The sequence below is a fragment of the Microtus ochrogaster genome, linkage group LG1 (assembly GCF_000317375.1).
Source record: "Microtus ochrogaster isolate Prairie Vole_2 linkage group LG1, MicOch1.0, whole genome shotgun sequence".
Taxonomy (NCBI): Eukaryota; Metazoa; Chordata; class Mammalia; order Rodentia; family Cricetidae; genus Microtus; species Microtus ochrogaster.
In genome coordinates, this window is record NC_022027.1 from 29,271,381 (window position 1) to 29,293,701 (window position 22,321).

Here is a 22,321-nt window from a genome sequence, read left to right on the forward strand (position 1 = left end):
TTTTTTTTTTTTTTTGAGTTTACCTCAGACTAGAGTTGCTGGATCAGATGGTAAGTCTGTGTATAATTTTTTTTTAAAGAAATGTCAAATTATTTCCCAGAGTGGCTGAAACATTTTACGCTGAATCGGAAGTAGAGAAAGATTTAAAGTTCCCCACACCCGACAGCTGTTATTTATTAGCTTTTAGCTGCAGCCATCCTCTGAGGAGTGTACCGCTCCTTGTGATTTTGATTTACCTCTCCCTGAAAGCTAATGGCCAGTATTTGATTTGCTTGTTGATAATTTGTATTTATTATTTGGAGAAATGTTTATTTGAGACTTTTGTCCATTTTAAAATTTTGGGGTTTTTTTTGATGTAGTTATATTATAAAAGTTGTGTGTGTGTGTGTGTGTGTGTGTGTGTGTGGTGTTGCTGTGGATTGAAGCATTGAGTACATTCTTTCTCTCTCCTTTTAATTTTGAAGTAGGAGCTCACTAAGTTGTCCAGGCTGTCCTTGAATTTGTGTTCCTTCTGCCTCAGTCTCCCCAGTAGCCTGATTACAGGCCAGCTATTGCACCAGGCCTGGTATGAGAGTTCTTTAAATAGTCTGGATGCCAGGCCTTTGACGGATATGATTTGTATATATTTTCTTTCAGTCTGTGAGTCATTCTAATTATTTTAGATAGATTTGAAATCATCCTTATTCTATCAACAAACTCACTCTATTGCATTCTAATATCTTTTGTTCTTTGTTTAATTTAACTGTATCTGTCTATTCTTTGAGAATTTCATACATGTGTACAATGCATTCCCATCATAGCTGCACATTCTGGTGGACAAACAGGCTAGGGCCAGCCACAAATGCATGAAAACTAAAATTATAATTTCCTCCTTTTTAAAATTTTTTATGTGTGCTGGTGTTTTGCCTGCATGTGTCTCTGTGAAGGTGCCAAATCCCCTGGAACTGGAGTTATAGACAGCTGTGAGCTGCCATGTGGGTGCTCGGAATTGAACCCAGGCCCTCCAGAAGAGCAGGCAGCACTCTTACCCACCAACGCCCCTCTCCAGGCCCTGTAATTCCCTCCTTCTTAATCCTAGTAAATGCAGGAAACAAGTTGCTCACGGGAACCTGTTTTGGAATGCATAAGTGGAAAAAGAAAAAAAAAGGAGATTCATAATTGCTTTTCTAGAACAAATGTCCAGATTGTTTTTTTTATAAAAGGAGGGGGGGGATTTGCGAGAGGTGGTGGTTCATACCTTCAATCCCAGCACTCAGAGAGATCATTCCCTAAAGCTGGAGTTCTAGTAGTTGGTTGCTGGGAGCCCATAGAAGGAATCGACGCTTCGCCTATTTTCCAGGGAAGGAAGCTGATTGGCCCAGCTGAGGTTACATGCTCTCTGGAGTTGGGGCGGGGCTTCTTGGTTTGATCCCCTTCACCGTGGCTTTGTTTAGAGTGCTGCAATTCCTGCAGAGTCCTTCCGAGTAAAAATTGGGGTGTTCTAAACAGCAACTATTGGTGTCCCCATCTACGCCTCTGCAGGCGGCACTGGAAGCTTCTGGGTCCTTGTTTCCACCTGCACACGTGGTGGGGAGAGAGCTCTCTGAGCTCAAGTCCAACGTGGCTCAGGCCCCTCGTTCCATCCCCTTTGTCCTGGTTCTGTTCTGAGGCAAAATTCTGTTCCAGTGTTGATAGGCGATCCGTGGATAAAATCATGACTGTGAGCAGTGGTGGTCAGGCAAGGCTTAATGGAGGTGAGGGCAGGGAGAAGAACAAGGGGTGTGCGTGTGGAGGGGGCGGTGCTGGAGGAAGTACACAGTTCTTACCTGATCCCTGCTTTCCCCACAACCCAGTTTACCCAAGAACAGCAAGCCTGTCATCCACAAGGGGCTGAGGAAATGCGACATTGGGAAGGTAAGGTCTGACAGGCGCTAGTCGGTTGAAACATCCATCGTCCCTTTAGTGCTCAGTCTAACTGGCGCCCTGTAGGTCTGTACTCTGCTGGGAGTGGATGGCGCTAAAGTAGGCTTTCTCTGTGAGGAAGCCTTCTAATCGGAAGTGAAATAGCAGAGAAAACGAAGAGTCAAGGTTTATTTGGTGCCTGGCCCCTCGGTTCTGGTCCGTGATTGGTTGGCTTGTTGTTTTGGGCCTGTGGTAAGGCTGCACACCATGGTAGTAGCTTCTAGCCAGCTGCAAAGACTCACATTGCAGGAAACACAGGAGGTAAAGGAGGAATTGGAGTCCCACAGCCCTTTTCAAGGCCACACCAGTCCCTCCAGGACCCAAGCTTTGTGTCTAGCTGAGGACTTAGCCTTTATATCGTGAGCTTTTGGGGGTAGAGAGCATCCCAGATTCAGAGGAAAGCAGGGAAGGAGGGCAGCAGAAAGGAAGTGTCTCCACCTTGCAATGTTAAGCTGCAAGAGACTCTCTGCTCCTGTAACCAGCCCCAGCATCTTCCTAGAATCATTAAAGTTGGACCACCTTGGATCTTGTCCGTTCATGCTCCAATTCTCCAACTTCCCCCTCCCCTCACCTGCCCACGGCTCTCCTCCACGCTGTTGTTCAAGCTCATTGTATCCTTTTCAACACAGATGGGGAGCCCTAAAGCTTGCCTTCACTCACTGAGGGCCGGTCAGCAATACGGGTCAAGCTGGGAAAACCATTCGCCAGGTACCCTGGCACCTGAAAAGGGAATTGGGAAGGGCAGAAGCTCACAGGTAGGAGGATGGGGGCACAGATCTGCCCATGCCCCTCCTGAGACAACAGTACTGCTTTGAGTCCCACTTTAGATCTGCTCAGCTGCTTGACAAGGGCGGTAGGAAAGGCTTCTGTGCTGGACCAGAGATGTATCTGTGATTCTTGTCAACACTTGATTGGGGGCAGAGAATGGGTTTTCCCCCAAGGACTGTGCTCAGTGTGTCTGTCTACCAGGGCTAGAAGAACAGACTCAGACCTATCCATTTTGTAGACAGAGACTACTCTTTGTTTCCCAACTGCTCAGCCCTGAATAATCACACAGAAACTATATTAATTACAACACTACTTGACCCATTAGCTCAGGCTTCTTATTAATGAACTCTTATATCTTAAATTAACCCATTTCGATTCCTCTTTGTATTGCCACAAGGCTGTGGCTTACTGGAAAGTTTCCAGGCCCTTCTCCTTCGGCAGCTACATTGTATCTCTGACTCCACATACTCTCTCTCTCTCTTTCAGCCTGGCTATAGTCTGCCCTGCTACAGGCCGACACAGCTTCTTGATTAAGCAATGGTAAAAAAAAATAAAAATAAAAAAAATAAAACGTATTCACAGCATACAGAGGGGAATCTCACATCACATCCATGTTCCAGGGCACCGAGTAGGTTTTAAGGGTGAACAAGCATTCCCTACCTAAAATATTGTGGAGAGAAATGATACAGTAATGGTGGTGTAAAAAGATATCACCAGAGGCAAGCCTGCTGGGTTTGCTTCTCTCAGCACAACACTGCGTTGCTGTGTGCCTTTGGAAAAGTTACTTTACCTCTCTGTGCTTTAGTCTCCTCCTTTGTGAAATGGCTTGTACAAAAGGACTTCTTTTCAGGACTGTTTGTGGGAGGCATTGAGTTAACATGGGGGTTCAGAACAGTACCTGGCACCAAGTGAGCAGTGAGCTGTTTAGTAATATTGCTCTCCCCAAAGCTGTTATCTGTGGTATCTTGGGAAGCTCTGCAAAGCTGAAGTTACAGAATGTAGAGTTTGTGGTATTAGAGCTTTGGAGCCAGAACAAGTGACGAGGTAGAAGGATACAGATGACAACATGGGCCAGTGTGGGCTCAAGGCTGGGTTCAGGGCAAATGGTTATAACTGCCTGGCAGGGACAGGCCAGTGAGGCGTCCTTGTGCTACTGGCTTTGGGGGAGGGGCCAGGAGTTGACCTGGGGTCCTGGAGCCAGCAGCCATTGGATGTCGCAGAAGGCAAGAGAACTGTACATGGAAAACACAGAGCCTGGATAAGGTGGCCTCAGAAAAAGTAACACTGGCTGGGGCCCAAAGCAGTTCCTTTATTAACCAATGATAGTCACAGCAGACAGAGGGGAATCCCACATCAAGAAAAAGCTGGAATGAGATGAAGTCTATTCTTGGCATTTCTGTCTCAAAGATCAAGTCCCCTCTGACCTGGTGCCCAAGCTCTTCCCACTGAAGGTGCTGGCAAGAGCCCTTCACCCTTGCCTTCAGCCTTGTCTCCCAGCCTTGCCCCCCAGCATTGCCCTCAGCCTTGCCCCCCAGCATTGCCCTCAGCCTTGCCCCCCAGCATTGCCCTCAGCCTTGCCCCCCAGCATTGCCCTCAGCCTTGCCCTTCTTGCTCCCCAGTCTTGCCGCTTTGCCTCGCCCCCTAGTTTAGCCCCCCAGTCTGTTCCCCCAGCCTTGCTCCCTAGTCTTGCCCTCTAGCCTTGTTCCTTAGCCTTGCTCCCCGGCCTGAAAGTTGCCTTTACCTACCAACTCTCCAGCAAAATTCTTGTTACTCGAGCACAGGAATCAGTGTCTGCAGTGCTCAGGAGGAAAGCTAACAGAAAGGAATTAACCCCACCCTGACAAAATTACAGATAGCCACCAACTGTTGCCTGAAGCTTCTGGACTTCAAGAAGGTAACAAATGTCTATTCTAATCTAGGCATTCTTTTCTTCTTCTTCTTCGTCTTCTCAAGAAGGTAACAAATGTCTATTCTAATCTAGGCATTCTTTTCTTCTTCTTCTTCGTCTTCCTGAGACTTGGTCTCACTCTGGTTGTCCTGGAATTCCTTCTGCAGACCAAGCTGGCCTTGAACTCAAAGAGATCCACCCACCTCCGCTTCCCAGGTGCTAGAATTGAAAGTGTGCACCACTATGCCTTGCTTGATAAAGTTATTCTTTTTTTAATTTTTTTATTGATATTTATTGAGCTCTACATTTTCCTCTGCTCCCCTCCCTGCCTCTCCCCTCCCCCCTTCAAGCCTCCTCCAAGGTCCCCATGCTCCCAATTTACTCAGGAGATCTTGTCTTTTTATACTTTCTACTTCCCCTGTAGATTATATCTATGTAAGTCTCTCTTAGTGTCTGCATTGTTGTCTAAGTTCTCTGGGACTGTGGTTTGTAGGCTGGCTTTCTTGGCTTTATGTTTAAAAACCACCTATGAGTGAGTACATGTGATAATTGTCTTTCTGTGTCTGGGTTACCTCACTCAAAATAATGTTTTCTAGTGATGTAGGTATGCTTAATGGAAGAAGGTGATGGGGTGATTATGGTTGGGTTTTATACCTTTGATAGAGTTATCAATGACTCTGAAAAGGGCCTGAGAACCCCCAAATGCTAAGGACATTGCCCCAACCTATCTTGGCTAAGGCAAGAAACTAAAGTAGCAGGTAAATATCTAGGCTCGTTGAAGGAAAGAGCCTTCAGAGAGATCAGTGAGTTCTGTTGTAGGTGAGCAGGCCTGCATTTGGACTACACAGGCATGTTTGCTTGTTCTGCTCCAAGTATGGAACCACTGATTTTTCTGGAGTGTAGAGGAAACTTGGCTTTCCTCCCAGCAACATGGCCCCCGTGGTGGTTTGTAGGTAGCAGCATCCATTGTAGGGGTGTGTGTGGTTGGAAGCACGAAGAGACTAAGGCAGCTTCATCCTGGTTGTAGGTGAGATTGGAATCTGCTGAGTCAGGGGTTTGGGCATCCTGCCTGCCAGAGCTTTCTAGAACAGGAAGTTCTTACCCCGTAGTGTAGTATCACCAAGAGAGTGAGCATCTATTTTCAAAGCTCCTGCCTTCCTCACCACCTCCCCCCTTTCCTACTGCAGTCTGCCTCCTCCATCCAATCTCCCAGAATGCTTCACTCTGCCATAATGAGATGCTCGGCTGCCGCGCAGCCACTGAGATCTGGAGATGGATGGGGTCTCCTGTACTGCCCTGAGAGGGATGTTAAAAAGACATTGTATTCATGAAAGCCGGCTAGAGGAGGCAGAGGGATGGAGAGCCTGACAACACACAGAAGCCATTGTCCAAGGAAAATAGTTATTCTTTCTGCCCATCTCCTGCTAGCTGCAGTAATTGAAGACATGCTATATTCATGGAAGTCACCACAAGGGTCAGGCATTGTTTAGACTGAATTGGAAAATTATTCCTTCTGAGATTGAATTAAATGCAACATCATTAGGACTTGATTAGCTCCATGTGGAGTAAGGAGAGAAAATCCAATTCAGAGACTATGTGGTAAGGAATGAATTCGTTTTTTTATTCAAACCCTGTTAATTCCCTAGGCAGGTGTAATCTCCTCAAAGTAAAAGGCCTTGGTAGAAAGGAAGCAGCCAGCTTAAGCACCTCATATCTGCTTTAGAAAAAAACGAACAAACAAACAGTTAGTTAAAAAGGTCTATGTGAATGCAGCCTGATAGCTGTGTGACAAGAAATCTTGGAAGTTAGAAATATTTAAAAAAAAATAAATGAAAATTCCTTTATTGCTACTAGAGGCAAAACAAATTCATTGCTGAATGCAGCCCAACGGAACCTGGATGTTCAGTCTAATCAGAAGATTCTCAGTGCTGTTAAAGGATCCTTGGATGCCTGCTTCATCTAGAAAGATTTTAGTTGAAATTATCCTTGAGCTGGGAAGTAGCTGACTGTACCCCCCCAGCCATGCTTCGGGTTACCACAGAAAGAGGTCTCAAGCAGTGGGAGCTCAGATCCTTCTTCTTGCTTCACTCCCCTAGTGCTAGAGGTTATTTTATAGTCGTGACCCTGTCACCCTTAACTACTCCTTGATGAAATTATTCCTGTTTTTATAGACGAAGGAACTGAAACCCAGCCAATCTGGTGTATTGATTTTCCTGTTAGACAAGCCCTTGCTATGTAGCCCATGCTGGCCTTATCATCCTCCTGCCTCAATGTTCTGACTGCCATCGTGCTTGGCTCAGCTAAGCTGAGTGTGCTCATTTGATGCTTGTCAATGGAGGGTCTGCCTAAATCCAACTTGGCTCGTGGGCATTTGCTTTCTCTTCCAGTTTACTGATTATGGGGTCTAAAGCAGGACTGGGAGGGATGCCCAAGGCCAGTGAAAAGCTAGGTGCTTTAGTATGTGTTTGTAATCTCAACACTGGGAGGGTGGAGTCAGGCGGAATCTCTGTGACGTAGCCTTTCTAGGTGACCAACAGGTTCAGTATGACATACTATTTAAAAAAAATATTGTGGAGAACAATTAAGGACGGTACTTGATAGCACCCTCTGGTCTCTACACATGTGCACTCAAGTGCATGCTTTTACACACATACACACAAACGTGCACACACAGAGTGATGTTAATAACTGTGGCTCTCAAGGAAGAGAAATTACTTCAAAGTACAAAGAAGAGAAATTATTCATCATGGGAACACAATATGAGTCTCTAGTCATAGAAAATCTTCTAGAATGTATTACAATTGGCTTCTTTTTTGGATGCCTACTTTCTATACTTCCGTGTGAATTCCCAATATGAGCACAACTTTTTCTTGATTAGGCAAATGTTTGCATCTTCTGTCACAGTAGGCTATGTTGGTTGTGTTGGTGGCTTGTCTCAGTGAGCATGCTCTTGCATCCCTGTCTCTCCCTTCACTGTGCATTTTAGAGGCTAGAGAAGAAAGAATGCAAGTATCCCTGTTAAGTTTTTGTTGTTGTCATAAAGAACAGAGCAAAAGCGACTTGGGAAGAAAAAGGTCTATTTGGTGTTCATATTTCAGCCTATCATCTAGGAAATCCAAGGCAGGAACTTTGAGGTAGGCTCTGAACCCAGATATTTTAGAGTCATGATGATTACTGGCTTCTTCCCCATGGGGCAAGTTTGCTTTCTTATACAACCCAAGAACATGGTTCCAGTGAGCTGGGTTCGGCTTCATCAATCATTAATCAAGAAGATGCCCCACAGACAAGACCACAGGCCAATCTGATGGAGGCAAGCCCTCAAAGACATTCCCCCTTTCTCAAGTAACTTTAGTGTGTGTCGTGTTGCCAAAAACCAACCACTACAGCAAGTAATTAAATATAGTGACTATCCAGCAAGGGACTACTTAGCTAAGGGGAAAGGAAAAAGATGGTGAGAGAATCAGCCTGTGACGGAATGTGACTGGTGCTGCAGCCATATCAACAACCTCACCATTAGGGGACATTCACTGGGCTTGTGTTCTGGGACCCAGAGTCTAAGTGTCAACCATTATTACAAGATTGAACCATGCTATGCCAAGTATTATAAATAACCACAGAGTCAATTGTTTTGTTTTTTGTTTTTCGAGATGGTTTCTCTGTGTATCTTTGGAGCCTGTCCTGGAATTCACCCTGCAGGCCAGGCTGGCCTTGAATTCACAGACGTCTGCCTGTCTCTGCTTCCCAATGTAGGGATTAAAGGCTTGTACTATCACCATCCAGCTTGTTTTCACTATTTGGAGAAAATGACAAAAGTGATCCCCAGGCAAAAATATCTAGTGAGGAGCAGATTCAAGAGGGGTCTTAACAATTCTGTGTGTTAATTTAAAAAAAAGTCTTTAGGAGATATGTTATAAATACTTACCTTTTATTTTTATTCTTTGTCTGTGTGTGACTGTGTGTATGCATGACCTCCTCCCTCGGGAGAGGCAGAGGATCCCCAGATCTGAGTTAAGAGGCTATTACGAGCCGCCTGACATGGGTGCTAGGAACGGAACTTAGTTCTTTGCAAAAATAATACTCTTTCTTAACCACCGAGGCACCTCTCCAGCTTCTCATTTTGAGGATGTATTATAGATACAATGGTGGCTCATGAGGAGAAGGAAGCATCAGTTAAAGTGTATTTTAAGCTGGCGTCCCGCTAACATCAGTTCTATGAGTTACCTGCTTGTGACTCTGAGGAAATCAAGTTTCCTGCCCTCTATGAATACATTTAAATTTTTATTCGGTTTCATTTCCATATCCTTAATCCTCACTTAGCCTATTTTTGATAACTTGCGGAGTTCACGTACTTTCTCTGGAATCAAAGGTTACATTAATTCCTCCACGCTACTTTTTCTTTCTTCCTCCAAACCTTACCAGGGACACATTTGTCTATCAGCAAAACTAGGCAGGTCCAATTCTATTCCCGTCTCCAGGGCTAAGCTGTTTTCCATTCCATAGCCCAAACCTAGCACACATGGGACACGCATATCTATTGGGATTTGTAATATGGAGAGCAAAGTTTAAAGCCAAAAACGTGTGCTCTTCTTGCTCTCACTGGACTTCCATATCAAATTCTCATCTGGTCCTCAGTTCCAAATGGATGTTATGGAAATCGATACAATATAACTAACAAAATAGGAAGTTGCTGATTAAACACTCAGTGATTTGTTCATATTGTTTCAAATCTGTAACCAAGCCGCAATGAAGTGTCACGTTGCACTCCCAAGCCTTTCTATCCCAGTCCCCAAGACATTCAATTATTCTCCCCTGGGATTTGAATTTAAAAGATATTATTTCAGGAGACATCTCTACAGGGACCTTGTTATTTGGGAATGTTACCGAATGAGGAAAAATTAAAATAACATAATATATTGAAAGATTCCTCACTGGATATCATGAAAAGGTCATATTCCAAATATGAAGAATAGAGTTTGGATTAGCCTGGTAGAAGTTTCAAATAGAAGGGGACAGTAACCTCTTGGAAATCTGAGGTGTTCTCTCATTGGAGCAGCAGGTAGACAAGGAGCTGGAAGCTTGAGGGTTTTTTGTTTGTTTTGTTTTTCAAGACAGCATTTCTCTGTAGCTTTGGAGCCTGTCCTGGAACTAGCTCTTGTAGACCAGACTGGCCTCCAACTCACAGAGATCCGCCTGCCTCTGCCTCCCGAGTGCTGGGATTAAAGGCGTGCGCCACCACCCAGCCAGGAAACTTTTAAACTGCTTTGTTCTTGTCCAGCTTGATGACTAGGATTAGATACTTAACCCCTTTCAAGTTCAAGTCTCATATTCTTATAAAGAGGAAGCTGGACCTGGTAATCTCCACAGTTCTGATATCAATTTCCCCATTCGTTGTCATCTAGTTAACTCTAGTTGTCATCTAGTTAACTAGTTGTCATCTAGTTAGGGACAGCGCGTCAGTGTCCAATCTTGGAAGCCACTGAACTAAGTGTTGGAGAACTGCAGACTTAGCAGTTCTAACAAGCTCCCCGACTGTGGAGAGTTATCACCTTGTGGGTGGTTGAATTGTCTGGGGCCTATGTCACAGAGCGTCATGTAGTTGTATTATTCGTGAGACTTACGGAGGAGTGAGGCCCAGCTGACTAAGAATGCTGCCTCTCAGTTCTCAGGCTCTAGCTGACTCACTATTGTCATCTGAGTAAATTAAATCTGCATTATACTTGAAAATAATTAGATTAACCTTACTGGTATGTAAGCTGAAAAACAGCAAAGGTTGTGAGTTCTACAGATTTTTTTCCTCCCCGAAATCGTATGCATGAGTTGAGGAAGCGTTGAGAGCTAGGGAGAAAGCAAACTGGTAGGCCTTTTAGAGCTGATCACACAAAAATAAAATTTGCTGCAGATAAATCAAGTTGGAAAATTAATAGCTAAAATAAGTCAAGGGCTTATTTTAATTTAGAAGTACCAAGAAGCAAGCCCTTTTCTGTGTGAAACAATATGGGAAACAAAACTCAAGTGCATACAAATATACACACAAACTTTCAGAAGCATGAGTAAACTAATTCTTGATTCTTTCGATTAGGCTGAAGTCAGAAATGGAATAACGACACAGGAACATTGCTGAGAGTCAGCACTTCTTTATTACAGGGGTCCCCTACATAGGGCTCCATAGATACTTTCCTCTGTCTATGAGGCTGTCTTGTTAACAGGACCCCAAAGGATGCTCTATGAAGGATCCATGTCTTCAGGTGTAATTCTGAGATTCTGCAATTTGATGAAGTGGCTTTTATGCATTTGAGTGATAAACATGAGAGATAAAATTATGGGGAAGCCATCTATTACAAAGAAGTTGGGGATAATGATGGAGCTTGTCACAACTAGAGTGATGAGGAGGACAAGGACTCTCAGCTGACTTGCCCTTGTAAGGTCTGTCCTGATTTCAGAACCCTGCAGCTCAAAAGTCTAGGCTGTAGAATTCCGAATCCTAACGCCCTACCCCTTTGTTATCTTTGGCCATGTCAAGTCAACCAGTCTCCGTGCCTGGATCTACAGAATGTCTAGGCTGTGGTGGGGGTAAGGGTTATGGGACGTGTGGAAGTGGAGTGTTTGGGGTGGGGGCACATCTCTAAACATTATTACATTACCATAGTGATTGTGAAGAACTGATTTTAAAGTACTGAAAAAAGCAGAACGGAACTTAAAAAAAAAAAAAAACAACCAGAATTTTGCTTTAGGATCCCATTAACGCTTCCCTCTGCCAAACAACAGCGGTCCACTTTCCGGCCAGGCTAGACTTAGGTTTCTTAGACTAACAGTCTGGGGACCTGGCTTGCCCGGGTGCCAGGCTGACCCCAGAGCCTAATGTGGCACTGGGTTTTTCTCTCTGTTTGGGGGACCGCAGAGGTGTCTGATGGACAATGCCTACAGCACCAAACCTTTGGCGCAAGCAACGCGTGACTCTAAAAAAGAAGCGTTATTTCCAAAGTTGGGGCTAGAAAGCTTGTGGAATAAAAGGGAGGGTTTAGTTCGAAATGAAGAAGCGGAGATTTTTCTTTCTTCTAATTTCCTACAATGGGAAATGATTGATGAGAACCGGTGATAGCCGGACGCTGGCAGTAGCAGGATCGGGCCGGTCTCTTGGGGAGAACAGGTCCCGGTGGTCCCAAGCGTGGCTCCAGGTCACTCCGCCTGCTTTGTTTCGGACTCTTTACCGGGCTCTCGGTTGGTCTCCCGCTCCAAGGATCCGCCCGCTACAGGGCGGGGCTTCAGGGTCAAGGTGGACCAATTCCCCAGCCTCGCCCCTCCACGCGCTTTCGGATCCCGGGATGACTGACAGCAGCTGGGTCCAACCTGCGGCTCCAAAGCGTGGCCTCCGCCAGGGGCGGTCGGAGGCGAGGCGCCGGGGCCAATCGCGTTGCAGACTAGGGGGCGGGGCCTTCTTGCCAGCTCCAGGCGGGCGCAACCAGCACTCCCTCGGTCAAATGAGAACCGTAGAGGGGCGGTCCCCCGGTTGGGGTCCAGCCAATGAGGAAGGCGGGATGGGCGGGCCGGAGTGGCAGCCGCCGGTCCTCTGCTGCGAGCTAAGGTTTGGAGAGTCGGTGGGGGGACCGCGAGTGGAGCGCGGGAGCCCGGGCGGCGAGCGGGTGTGACCTGCCCGAAAATGCACTCGGATGCTGCAGCTGTCAGTGAGTAGCGCAGCGCCAGCGGGCCGGATGCGGGCCCGCATACCCCGTCCGCTCCCGTCCTCCCCTCTCCGCCTCTCGGGTCCCGATTGCGCTGGAGTCCCTGGTCCAGGAGTGGGCTGATTCCCTCCTGGAGCCCGAGGGCCGTGACGCCGCGGGCGGCTGGGGCGGGGGCAGGGGCGGCGGGGAGGGGGTGGGGATTGGCTGGCTTTCCGCGGTGGGGGAAGGGGGGGACATGCTCTGAAGGCCGGGGGCCGAGAGTCTGTGGTGCATGGAGGTGGAGACGGTGGCGGGCGCTGGCAGCTGGGACCGGGGGTGGCACGGGCGGGCAGGGAGCGGGCCTATGGTCTGGGTGCAGGGTGAGGCTTGCGGGGCCCGAGCGGTGCGGTCGGCCGGGGAAGGCGGGGGAGAGCGAGGGGAGCGGGGGCGGGGACAATGGGAAGGAGGGCTGGGGGCGGGGGCGGGAACAATGGGTGGGGAGCGGGGGGCCGCGGCCAGGCCGGTGAGGGGCTGCAAGCTGTTGTAACGGGGGGCACGGAGTGGCGGCACCGCGGTGGGATGGGATAGTTGAGGAGTCCGGTACACCGGACGGCGGCCGGGGGTGGCGAGAGGGCTTGGGGCAGGTGTTGGGACGTTGGGATCCCTAGAGAAGAGGATGGCGGATAGCGCCGCCATGCAGTTTAGGGACTGGAACAGGGGGCAGGGAGGTGTGTGGAGTGGGTTAGGAGGAAGAGGAGGTGGGGGGGGGAGCGGGGGCTAGGAGGGCTGTCATTCCGGGTTCGGTGCTCACGGGGCGAAGTGGGGGGCGTTGGACTGTGCACTGGGGGAGGTGCTTCCTCCCGGGAGGGGTCAGGTCCTGCTTAGGAGGGGACCGCCCTGAGCCTGGGGGTGCGCGGAGGGGAGGGGGCGGGGCCGGGTACCCGGGAGGTGTCCTGAGGCTGGCAGTGGCCACCGCGTTTGAGGAGCGGCGGCGAGCGAGGTCAGCTTGGGCTGGGGTTGTGGGACCGGGAGGCGGGGCAGGGACGCCGTCTGCAAGCTGACCCAGCCCGGTGGGGTCCTGGAGGTGTGGTGAGGGGGCCAAGCATAAGGGGGTGTTGGGGTCCTCGGCGGTCCTTAGGTTTGGCAGTATGTGACGCAGTTGTCTTAATTTCTGGCCGTCAGGTGTGGAGGCTGATGAGTCAGAACCCGCTACCCTGTATGAAGGGCGGCTTCGGAGGCTCAGCACCACGCCTGCAGGAAGCCACCTCGGCCCGAAGCACCTGGAGGGCGCTTTTGGGGTTTCCTTTAGGGTCTGGCTCCTGGAGCCGGTGTGAAGGGAAAGGCAGGCTCGCGGAATTCTGGGACTTGTAGTCCCAGCCGCGCCGGGCCGCGGTTGGGTTGGGTGCACGTGGGTAACTGTGGAAACGAGTCCCAGAATGCAGCGCGTCCCTTGGAGCCTCCCTGCTTGGCTAACTCGTGCTTTATGCCGCGGAGATCCTATGCGTTCTCTCCGGGGTTCCTTGGGACAGTGTCCGTCGCAGAGGGAGAGCCCAGGCCAAACCCTGGCCCTTTTCTGAGTTAATTATTTTTCCCTGCATCTGGTAGCCTTGCGGAGCGAATGCTTAGTCTTGAACCATCCTGCACACACTTCGTTCTAACGCAACGTTTAGCGTGGAGCATTTAGAGTGGATTCAGCGTATGGAAGCCTAGGTGAAGTGTACAGCCTTACATAAGTATGGGAACTAAGTAGAGACATGTATATCCTTTGAGAAGAAAATACAGATAACTGTACAGGTATTTTGTCGGCTGTTTGGTTTGCCCAAGAATTAGGGGATTTTTTTTTTAATGAATTGAGAACAGCTTAATGAAATTAGGGGTTGAAATAGTCTCATGCCCGAACCTGAAATGAACCCCCAAAGGTGAACAAAGGGAAAGTATGATGTCTTCCACTTTTAAGTAAGTGCAAAGCAAATGAGGCTATTGTTTGCTCCTTAGCTGCTCAGATTGTAAAGATTTTACCTCTTGGCTGTTACAGGTCTCTGAGTTTGTGGCCTTAAAGCCACCACATCCTTGTAAAAGGAGACTGCTCATTCCTGACTGCCCAGACCCAAGTAATCACACCGAGACTATAATAATCACAGCATTGTTTGACCAATGACTCAGGCGTATTTCTAGCTAGCTCTTACATCTTAAATTAACCCATTTCCACTAATCTGTCTATCACCATGAAGCTGTGGCTTACTGGGTAAGGCTCTGTTCTGGCGTCTGTCTCCTTTGACAGCTATATGGCACCTCTCTGACTCCGCCTACTTTCTTCCTATATCTCTTCCAGCCTGGCTATATTCTGCCCTGCCATAGACCAAAGCAGCTTTATTCATTAACCAATAAAAGCAACACAAGTATGGAAGGACATCCCACATCACATTATTTGCCGGTTCTTTTTAGTGATCACTCCCAAATCTAATGTAGGGGCTATAAGATTGGCTCAAAGGTGACCAATTATTTTTGTATGGTGAATAAGATATTATGAAACTATTGATAATAGTTAACAGAGGGGGCTTTTAATGACCGAATGATATACATCTTGCAGACAAGTTTTAAGATTTAGAAATCACTTAACATGGTTACTTAACATGGTTAAGACAGTCCTAAACTTGCATATATATTTCACAGTGTTTGTAAAATTTTGTTGTTACTATTTTAAATTATGTTTATGTGTGTGTGTGTGTGTATGTGTGCATGTGTGCAGATGCCATGGAGATCAGAAGAGGGCATGGGATTCTTTAGAACTGGAGTTACAGACGGTTGTGAGCTGCCCAACATGAGTGCTGGAAACGGAACTCAGGCCCTCTGCAAGAGCAGTAAGCACTCTTTACCGCTGAGCTGTCCCTTCAGCCCTTGCAGGATGGCTTTTAAAATAGTCTGAGAGACTGGTTAGTGTGTAATGCTTTGAGGAAACAATTTATGCCTCTCCTGTTTTGATTATATTGACAAAATCTCTCAGAAAATTCTTGTAATATGTGTGTGTATGGAAATTTTTTCCAAAAAGTATTTAATCTTGGGATTTGCTCTTTCCAAATCATAAGGCCAAAAAAATATGCATGAGATCTATAACTGTCTTCAAAATTTAAAGAAGTATTAGTCTGCATTTCTTTTATTTTCATTTGTTTCATCGTATCCTGAAGGACAAACGCTCTTTCCACACATTTTCTTCATTCGGTCCACAAGCCCAAAGCTCTAGGCAGTATTGAGCCTGCACTGTCCATTCTAGTTTTGGGGGACCTGTGCTTTTTTGGCCCTTGGCTGGGTCCTAATTTTTCTTTTGGATTTTGCTATGCATTAAAACAGTTAAAAATATTTTATCAATTTTTTTTTTTGCCTTTTGTATCAGAAAGGATATTTTTGGGGGCGGGGAGGGGGAGGCAGTTGTTTTAATCAGTGTTCTAGAATAACAGAACTTACAGAATGAATCTCAAGGGAATTTATTAGAGTGACTTACAGGCTATGTGGCCCAGCTAATCCAACAATGGCTGTCTATGTGCAGAAGGTCCCAGAATCTAGTAACTGCTCAGTCGCTGAGGCTGGAAGTCTCAGCTGGTCTTCGGTACCTACCGAAGAAGTAGGCGCTAATGATGGTGAAGGAATGGACGTTCTAGTGGGGCAAGAACAAGCAGGTGAAGGCCAAAAAGTTTCTTCCTCCTGTGTCCTTATATAGGCTTCCAGCAGAAGGCATGCCCAGATTAAATCTCCAGCCCAGCAGTGTCTTCCCACTTTAAAGATCCAGATTAGATATGGATCTTCCCACTTCAAAATAAGCAAAATCCCTCACAAATTAAGCCAAAATCCCTCATAGACGTGCCCCTCCAGTTTAGATTTTGGTTAATTCCAGATGCAGTCAAGTTGACAACCCAAAGTAGCCATCCCAGTGGTCTTCCAACCACCGTGCCAAAGAGCAAAGCTCTCCCGTCCTTCTGTGGACCTTGACGCTTCTTTCCCCATTCCTGGCTTGCAAAGGGGCCCTCCTTGGTGCTTGATAGCCGCTGATTTTTCTTCAAACTTACCATATCTCCTTTGTTGTTATCTTGAGCTGCTGTAACCTACTTCCTTCTTCTTGTTTTATAGTCTCATCTTAATCATCGTCATGGGCATCCTTATAATTGTAGCTAATAATTAATAGCCAGTAATCCTGCTGACACAGCAGCAAACCGCGGTCTGTCAGAAACCTGGTTCTTCCCTGGCCTGTCAGTGTGCCTTCGATAAGCACTGACTCCAGGGACATCTAGACTTCGGGTTGCGCCAAGGTGCGTCCATATATCAGATGGAGGCTGTTTATTTGGCCTAGTTCTGTAGTTAGGCCAGGCAAGAGGAAACCAGCACTGGTTGATTTTGTGCATTCAGTTCATGAAGCCACAGTAATTTTAGTCACCCTCCTTGGAGCCTTAGATACTTCTCATCTTTTTTCCTGTTTGGTAGTAGAAGGGAGAGTCTGTGTTTTCAATACTTATTTTGTTACTGTGACCACATTTTTGAGAAAAGCAACTTGAGGAAGGAAGGGAAGGAAGGTTTTTTTTTTTTTTCTTTCTTCTGGCTCACAGGTTTGATTGTGTCTATAGTGAGGAGAGATGACTCGCCATTTTATCTCTAGTGAGGAGAGATGATAGCCATTGTAGTGGTCACTTTTCTTCTTTTTTTTTTTTTTTTGCAGTTCATTCATGGACCCAGCCTAAGGGAAGGTGCTGCCCGCAATCGTAGTGGGTCTTCCTTCTTCTATTAAACCCTCTGAAAAATGCCCTCATAGAGATTCCACAGTGTGCCCCTTAGGTGATGTCGAACCCAGGGACGCTAGCGAGAAGATAAACGACCACGGGCGGCATCTCTTTCTATCCTCCACAGTTACCCTCTCCGCCCAACTCTTTGCTAATGTCTTGGGTCTGACCCAGTCTTTTATTCTGGTAACCAGTGGTCCTGTGTGAGGCTTAGCCTATGCTACATTGGTCTCTCACCAGTTGAATCATCTTGGCCTTTAGTAGATGTGCTGGAGAAGCAAGCACGAATCATCTTGGCTTTTAATATTTGCTTTTCTGCTCAAAAACTTCGAGGGCTTCCAGGTGCTCAGTTAAGTATGGCCTCCTCAGAACAAGAACTCAGGAGAGTTCAGGAAAGGCAGATGTATCTCTCTGAGTTCAAGGCTAGCCCGGTCTATAGAGTGAGTGTCAGGACAGCTGGCGCTACACAGGGAAACCCTGTCTCGAAAACAAAACAAAGTAATTGAAAGGTGCCTAGTGGTATAGCATGGCTTTTGTAGTTGAAGTCTGGTTTTTCTCCTCCCTGCCTGCCCTTAGAGCACATGACAATAAGGGGCCGGGACACTGTTATAGTCCCTGAGACCCATTGCCAATGGCCTACTTCCTCCAGAGGTTTTACAACCTACTAAATAGTACCACTACCTGGACACCAAACATTTGCAATATGAACCTTTTGGGGCATTTCATATTCAAACCATAATACAGCTATATGTAACACTTAATTTTGATTGAAGAGTGTCTAGTCTGGAGAGATTGACATGTTGGTATGTGTAAGGGACTAGGGAAAGTCTGTTTGGGACAGAAGGTTGGAGCTGTCACCAGGTTTGTTTGGGAGATAGTTATTTTGATTTTCTTTTTTTCTGTCTTATGACCATACCCTGGTATTAAGGCTTTATTTCTTCATGAAATAAAGCGAAATAGTGAGCCAGGGGTTGGAGGGCTCAGTGGTTAAGAGCACTGGCTGCTCTTACAAAGGACCTGGGTTTGGTTCCCAGCACCCACATAGTGGCTAATCACAGTCTGTAATTCCAGTTCCAGAGGATCTAACGCCCTCTTTGGCTTCTGAGGACATCAGGCACAGACACGCACAGACATACATGCAGGTAAAACATGCATGCACATAAAAACAGAGAACAGTGCGGTGAGATTATTAGTACATCCTCCCTTCCTATGGTCCAGTGTGTAAGCTAAAGCTAAAGGTGACAGGTAAGGACTCGGCTTGAGAGCCTGAGTTGGGATTAATCGCTTCCTGTAGTTCGTTCTTACTGTGAAATTCAGGTTATAAGTACTCTTGAGAATTATTATTTTAAGAACGCATTTTTAAAAAATGTGTCTTAGGAAGAAAACCACTGAAATGAATTTTAAATGGGATTGTGTGCTTTAGTGTCTGTCACAGGGCAGTTTTAGCGCCAAGGACTTTTTATTTATTTATTTATTCTTTCTGGAGTGTCCATGATTCTGCAGAGTGCCTGTTACCTGAGGTTTGGATTGCTTTTCTTTTAATTAGAAACGAGTTATTGTCACTTAGAAAGTTGTTTTTGAAACTAGTGACTATTTAGAATAAAACACAAGATGATAAGAAAAAGACCCCTCCTCCTGGGTGGCACTACTTCTTGGTGTGTGTGTGTGTGTTTTTAAGGGGGTAGGTTGTTCTTTGTGGATTCTTTTTTTCAGGAATGTCTAGCAAAGCTTTCTCTACCTGCTGCTTATATCTGCAAGGCTTGCAGAGCAGGGAGCCATGCAGCCTAGAGGGCTCTGCCTCTTCCCTGGGGAGGGACCCTTACCTTAGCTGTGAACTGATGGAGGTACCCCAACCCTCCCTCCTCTCTACAACCTGAAGGCAGAGGTCAGCAAGGAAAGAAAGCTGTAGCCTGGGGAGAACCATTGTGGTGGGTCCTCGGCCAAGGGCTCTGTTGGTTTCAGAGGCTGGGCCCAGCCCTGGGCCTGCCTGAGGAATCTCGCCATGTGCCTGTGGGGTTTCTTTTGGTTGTGTGGTTGGTTGGCAAGCCCGGCTTTCTAGTTTTCCAAATGAGTCTAGTGCTATATTTAAAGCCTGAACCCAAACAAAATGAACACTTTTCTGTTTAAACTCGCCACAGTTGGTTTCCAGTGCTGGCAACTAAGAACTCAGACATAGCCCTGTTGCTGGTCAGTTAACCTGGAAGAGGCTCTGAAGAAGAGTGGTTGTCTCCTTTCAGTGGGTCTGCCCGCAGGCTCCACTTAGAGATGACCAAAGACTTGCCCAAAGGGTTCATGTAATGTCACTTGGAAGTGGGAGCCAGCATTGCGGTGTTCAGGACTCTGGATGTCACCTGGAGCCGTGTACTTCTGTCCCCAGTGACAGCCAGCCACTTCTGTCTCTGAGAGAACCAGTTCAGAAGGTGGGACACGTAGAAACTAGCCCTTAATTCCTTGTGCATGTTCTGATTCGAGAATTCTAACTGGAAATATTTGCGGGTTTTTCTTGGGTGGGGTATTTTGTTTAGCCAGAAATAATCTTGATCGTTCTAAAGTGTTCCTGGTCAACTTTATTGAGGTTATAATTTGCATATTATGAAATTATAGCCGTGTAAGTATATAGTTGGGTAGACTGGTAAACAAAGACCCTGACAGAGCCCCTAGTAAACCAAGATACAGAACATATTTATCACTCCAAGAGCCTCTCTCTGTCGCGCCCACCAGTCAGCGCTTCACCTGACCCCTCCCCAGATACTTGGCTCTTCAGATGTGTCTCTGGTCTCCTTCAAGTTGATACTTAGATATTTTTCTTTTCATGGACATATTATAGCATCACACACACCGAGTTAAAGGAAAATGTCCATGCTGTGTGAACCATGCGTGTCAAGAGTGGTGCTTTCACCACAGGGATGACTCCTCCAAAGGCTGCCCAGTGGGTTGCTTTTCTGCAACCCAGTGACACGCCACACCACTGTTCGCTCTCGGATGTCTTGGTGTCTTCCCATTGCTTTGTAGAAGGCGGTCTGGGAAGTGAGACTGTCTGGACTCACGTTCTTGCTGTGCCGCTTACTGTTTGTAAGATTGTGGACTAGTTACCCCGCTCTTTGTGCTCAGAGATTTTATGTTTAGAGACTGCCTTCCCATTTAGGCGGAGGGCGGTGGTGCATGCTTTTAAGCCCAGCAGTCGGGAGGCAGAGGCAGGTGGATCTCTGTGAGTGCAAGACTAGCCTTGTGTACAGAGTGAGTTCCAGAACTGAGTTCAAGACTAGCCTTGTGTACAGAGTGAGTTCCAGAACAGCCAAAGCTACAGAGAGAAACCCTGTCTTAAAAACCTAAAAAAAGATCATGCCATCTCCGGGGGCATGGTGCTGTTGTCGCCAGGTGTGTTCACCAGGTGTGAATATCGAGGACCTACTGTGCACAAGGCTCAGGTCTTCATTTGTCAGGAATTTTCATTCTGGTGTGGGTGAGGGGCAGATAGTAAGCAGGTCTGTTTTGTGGCACTAAGTTCTGTAGAGAACAATAAAGCAAAGGAAGCATGTGGAGGGGGGGTGAGGGCAGTGGGAAGAGAGGGACACAGCACACAGGCTCTCCGTGTGTGGCAGGCCTGATCTGAGGAACAGCAAGGAGACTGGGATGCAGGGAGAAGAGATGAGAGAAACCTTCCCGAGGAACCTGTGAGCTGCACCCCCTGAGGTGCTTCTGTGGCTGTTGATTAGTGATGCTGGCCTCCTCGGTAGGCGTGGCATCAGAGAAACCAAGGAGGAAAAGAGACAGTCTGTTATTTGAGCGACTGATATGTCAGTCAACTGTCTCCAGACCCTGTTGTAACTAACAGACAAGGTCCCCTGGAGCCTGCTTCTCCAGAGAATGTGCAGGGAACAGAAGGAGTGGGCAGGTGAGGGATGAATGGCAGCTGCTGGGTTAGTGGCTGTCCAGGCGTTTGGGACCAGGAGGAGGCTCATAGCTAGACTTCCTAGCAGGGGAGGAAGAGGAGGAGTTGCCCTGTCAGCTTAGCCTTTGGGGTTTCATTGGGAAAACAGTTCATTAGTGGGTGCGCTTGGGAGGACAGAGGGAGCGGGCGGACCTGTGGCACCCAGGTGGGGTGTGGGGAGCCGAGTGCAGGAGGAGGTGAGGTTGCAGAGTGGGACCTGTGGATTGCCCGAGTGGACAGGAAGCAAGAGAGGGGAGGGGAGACAGGACACTGGGAAAGATACAAAGGGACTGGGGGGGGTAAGGTCTCTTACCCCGTGTTCTCCACTCCCACTCAGAGTAGATCTGCTGCACCCACGTTTCACAGGTGAGGAAGCTAGAGTACAGGAAAGGTAACCTCAAGGTCGTGAAGCTTTTATACAGTGGCTTGAGACTTAGCTGGGCGTTCCGGCTCCAGGGTCGGGGTGCTCCACACTGCAGGTGGACGGGCCCCAGCACTGCATGCTTGTTTTAGCTGGGCCTTCTGGCTCCAGGGTCGGGGTGCTCCACACTGCAGGTGGACGGGCCCCAGCAATGCATGCTTGTTTTAGCTGGGCCTTCCGGCTCCAGGGTCGGGGTGCTCCACACTGCAGGTGGACAGGCCCCAGCATCACCTGTTTGCTTTTCAGTTCCGCCTCCGAGGGAGCATGCTGTGTCCTGGCCGTTGACTGGCCAGGTCAGTGCCCATTGGCACCTCGGATTCTTCCTCTTGGAGTGACTTAGTGGGTAGGGTGCCTGAGGTTTTGCAGCTTGCTCCTCTACACCCCTTTCTTGGCAAGGCCACTTGAAGTGGCAACAGGAACTTAGCCCTGCTGGAGAACTGTGGCCCAGAAAAGTACTCTGTACTCTTATTTGCTATGGAAACAGTCTTAGTTGCTGAGATTTCATCTTAAATAGGTGTATGTGGAAATACTCTTGTGAGTTTTAGAATAGAGGTGATCCCTAGCAGCAGTGCAGAAGAAAGCCAGAAAAATGCGACTTTCCTTAGGGCCACTCAGTAGCTTTTAGAATTAAGTTAGCCTCACCCCCACTTTTCATTTTAGGTCCTGGTTAAGTGTTTATCTTTAACATCTCTAAGATGCCATTCCTCAAACTATGTCCTGAGCAATTAAATGGGTTTTCGGTCGGTCCAGGGGTATTGTACTGATGGCCTTAAGGATCCATCCCCTTGTTATCCCCTCTGACTTGTCTTTCTGGCCTTTCCAGGCCAGGGCTCTTCTGGATCACGATAGGGGGAGGTGGAGCTGGTGTGCGGTGTGTGCAGTGGAGCTGGTGTGGGCAGTGGAGCTGGTGTGTGCAGTGGAGCTGGTGTGTGCAGTGGAGCTGGTGTG

The 22,321-nt window shown here is 47.5% G+C and overlaps 1 protein-coding gene across 2 annotated transcripts in view; it reads left to right on the plus strand.

Moving 5' to 3' along the window:
- The first annotated feature begins 1,712 nt into the window (after positions 1-1,712).
- Dcun1d4 (defective in cullin neddylation 1 domain containing 4) overlaps positions 1,713-22,321 on the plus strand; it is an 85,148-nt gene continuing 64,539 nt past the window's right edge. The window contains exons 1-2 of one of the 2 annotated variants that reach the window (XM_005359339.3): positions 1,713-1,733; positions 1,833-1,893. In XM_005359339.3, coding sequence (XP_005359396.1) covers positions 1,728-1,733; positions 1,833-1,893 — 67 coding nt within the window. In that variant the 5' untranslated portion in view covers positions 1,713-1,727. Of the gene's footprint in view, positions 1,734-1,832; positions 1,894-12,153; positions 12,280-22,321 lie in introns of those variants that run through there. The other variant, XM_005359340.2, reaches the window with a different exon arrangement.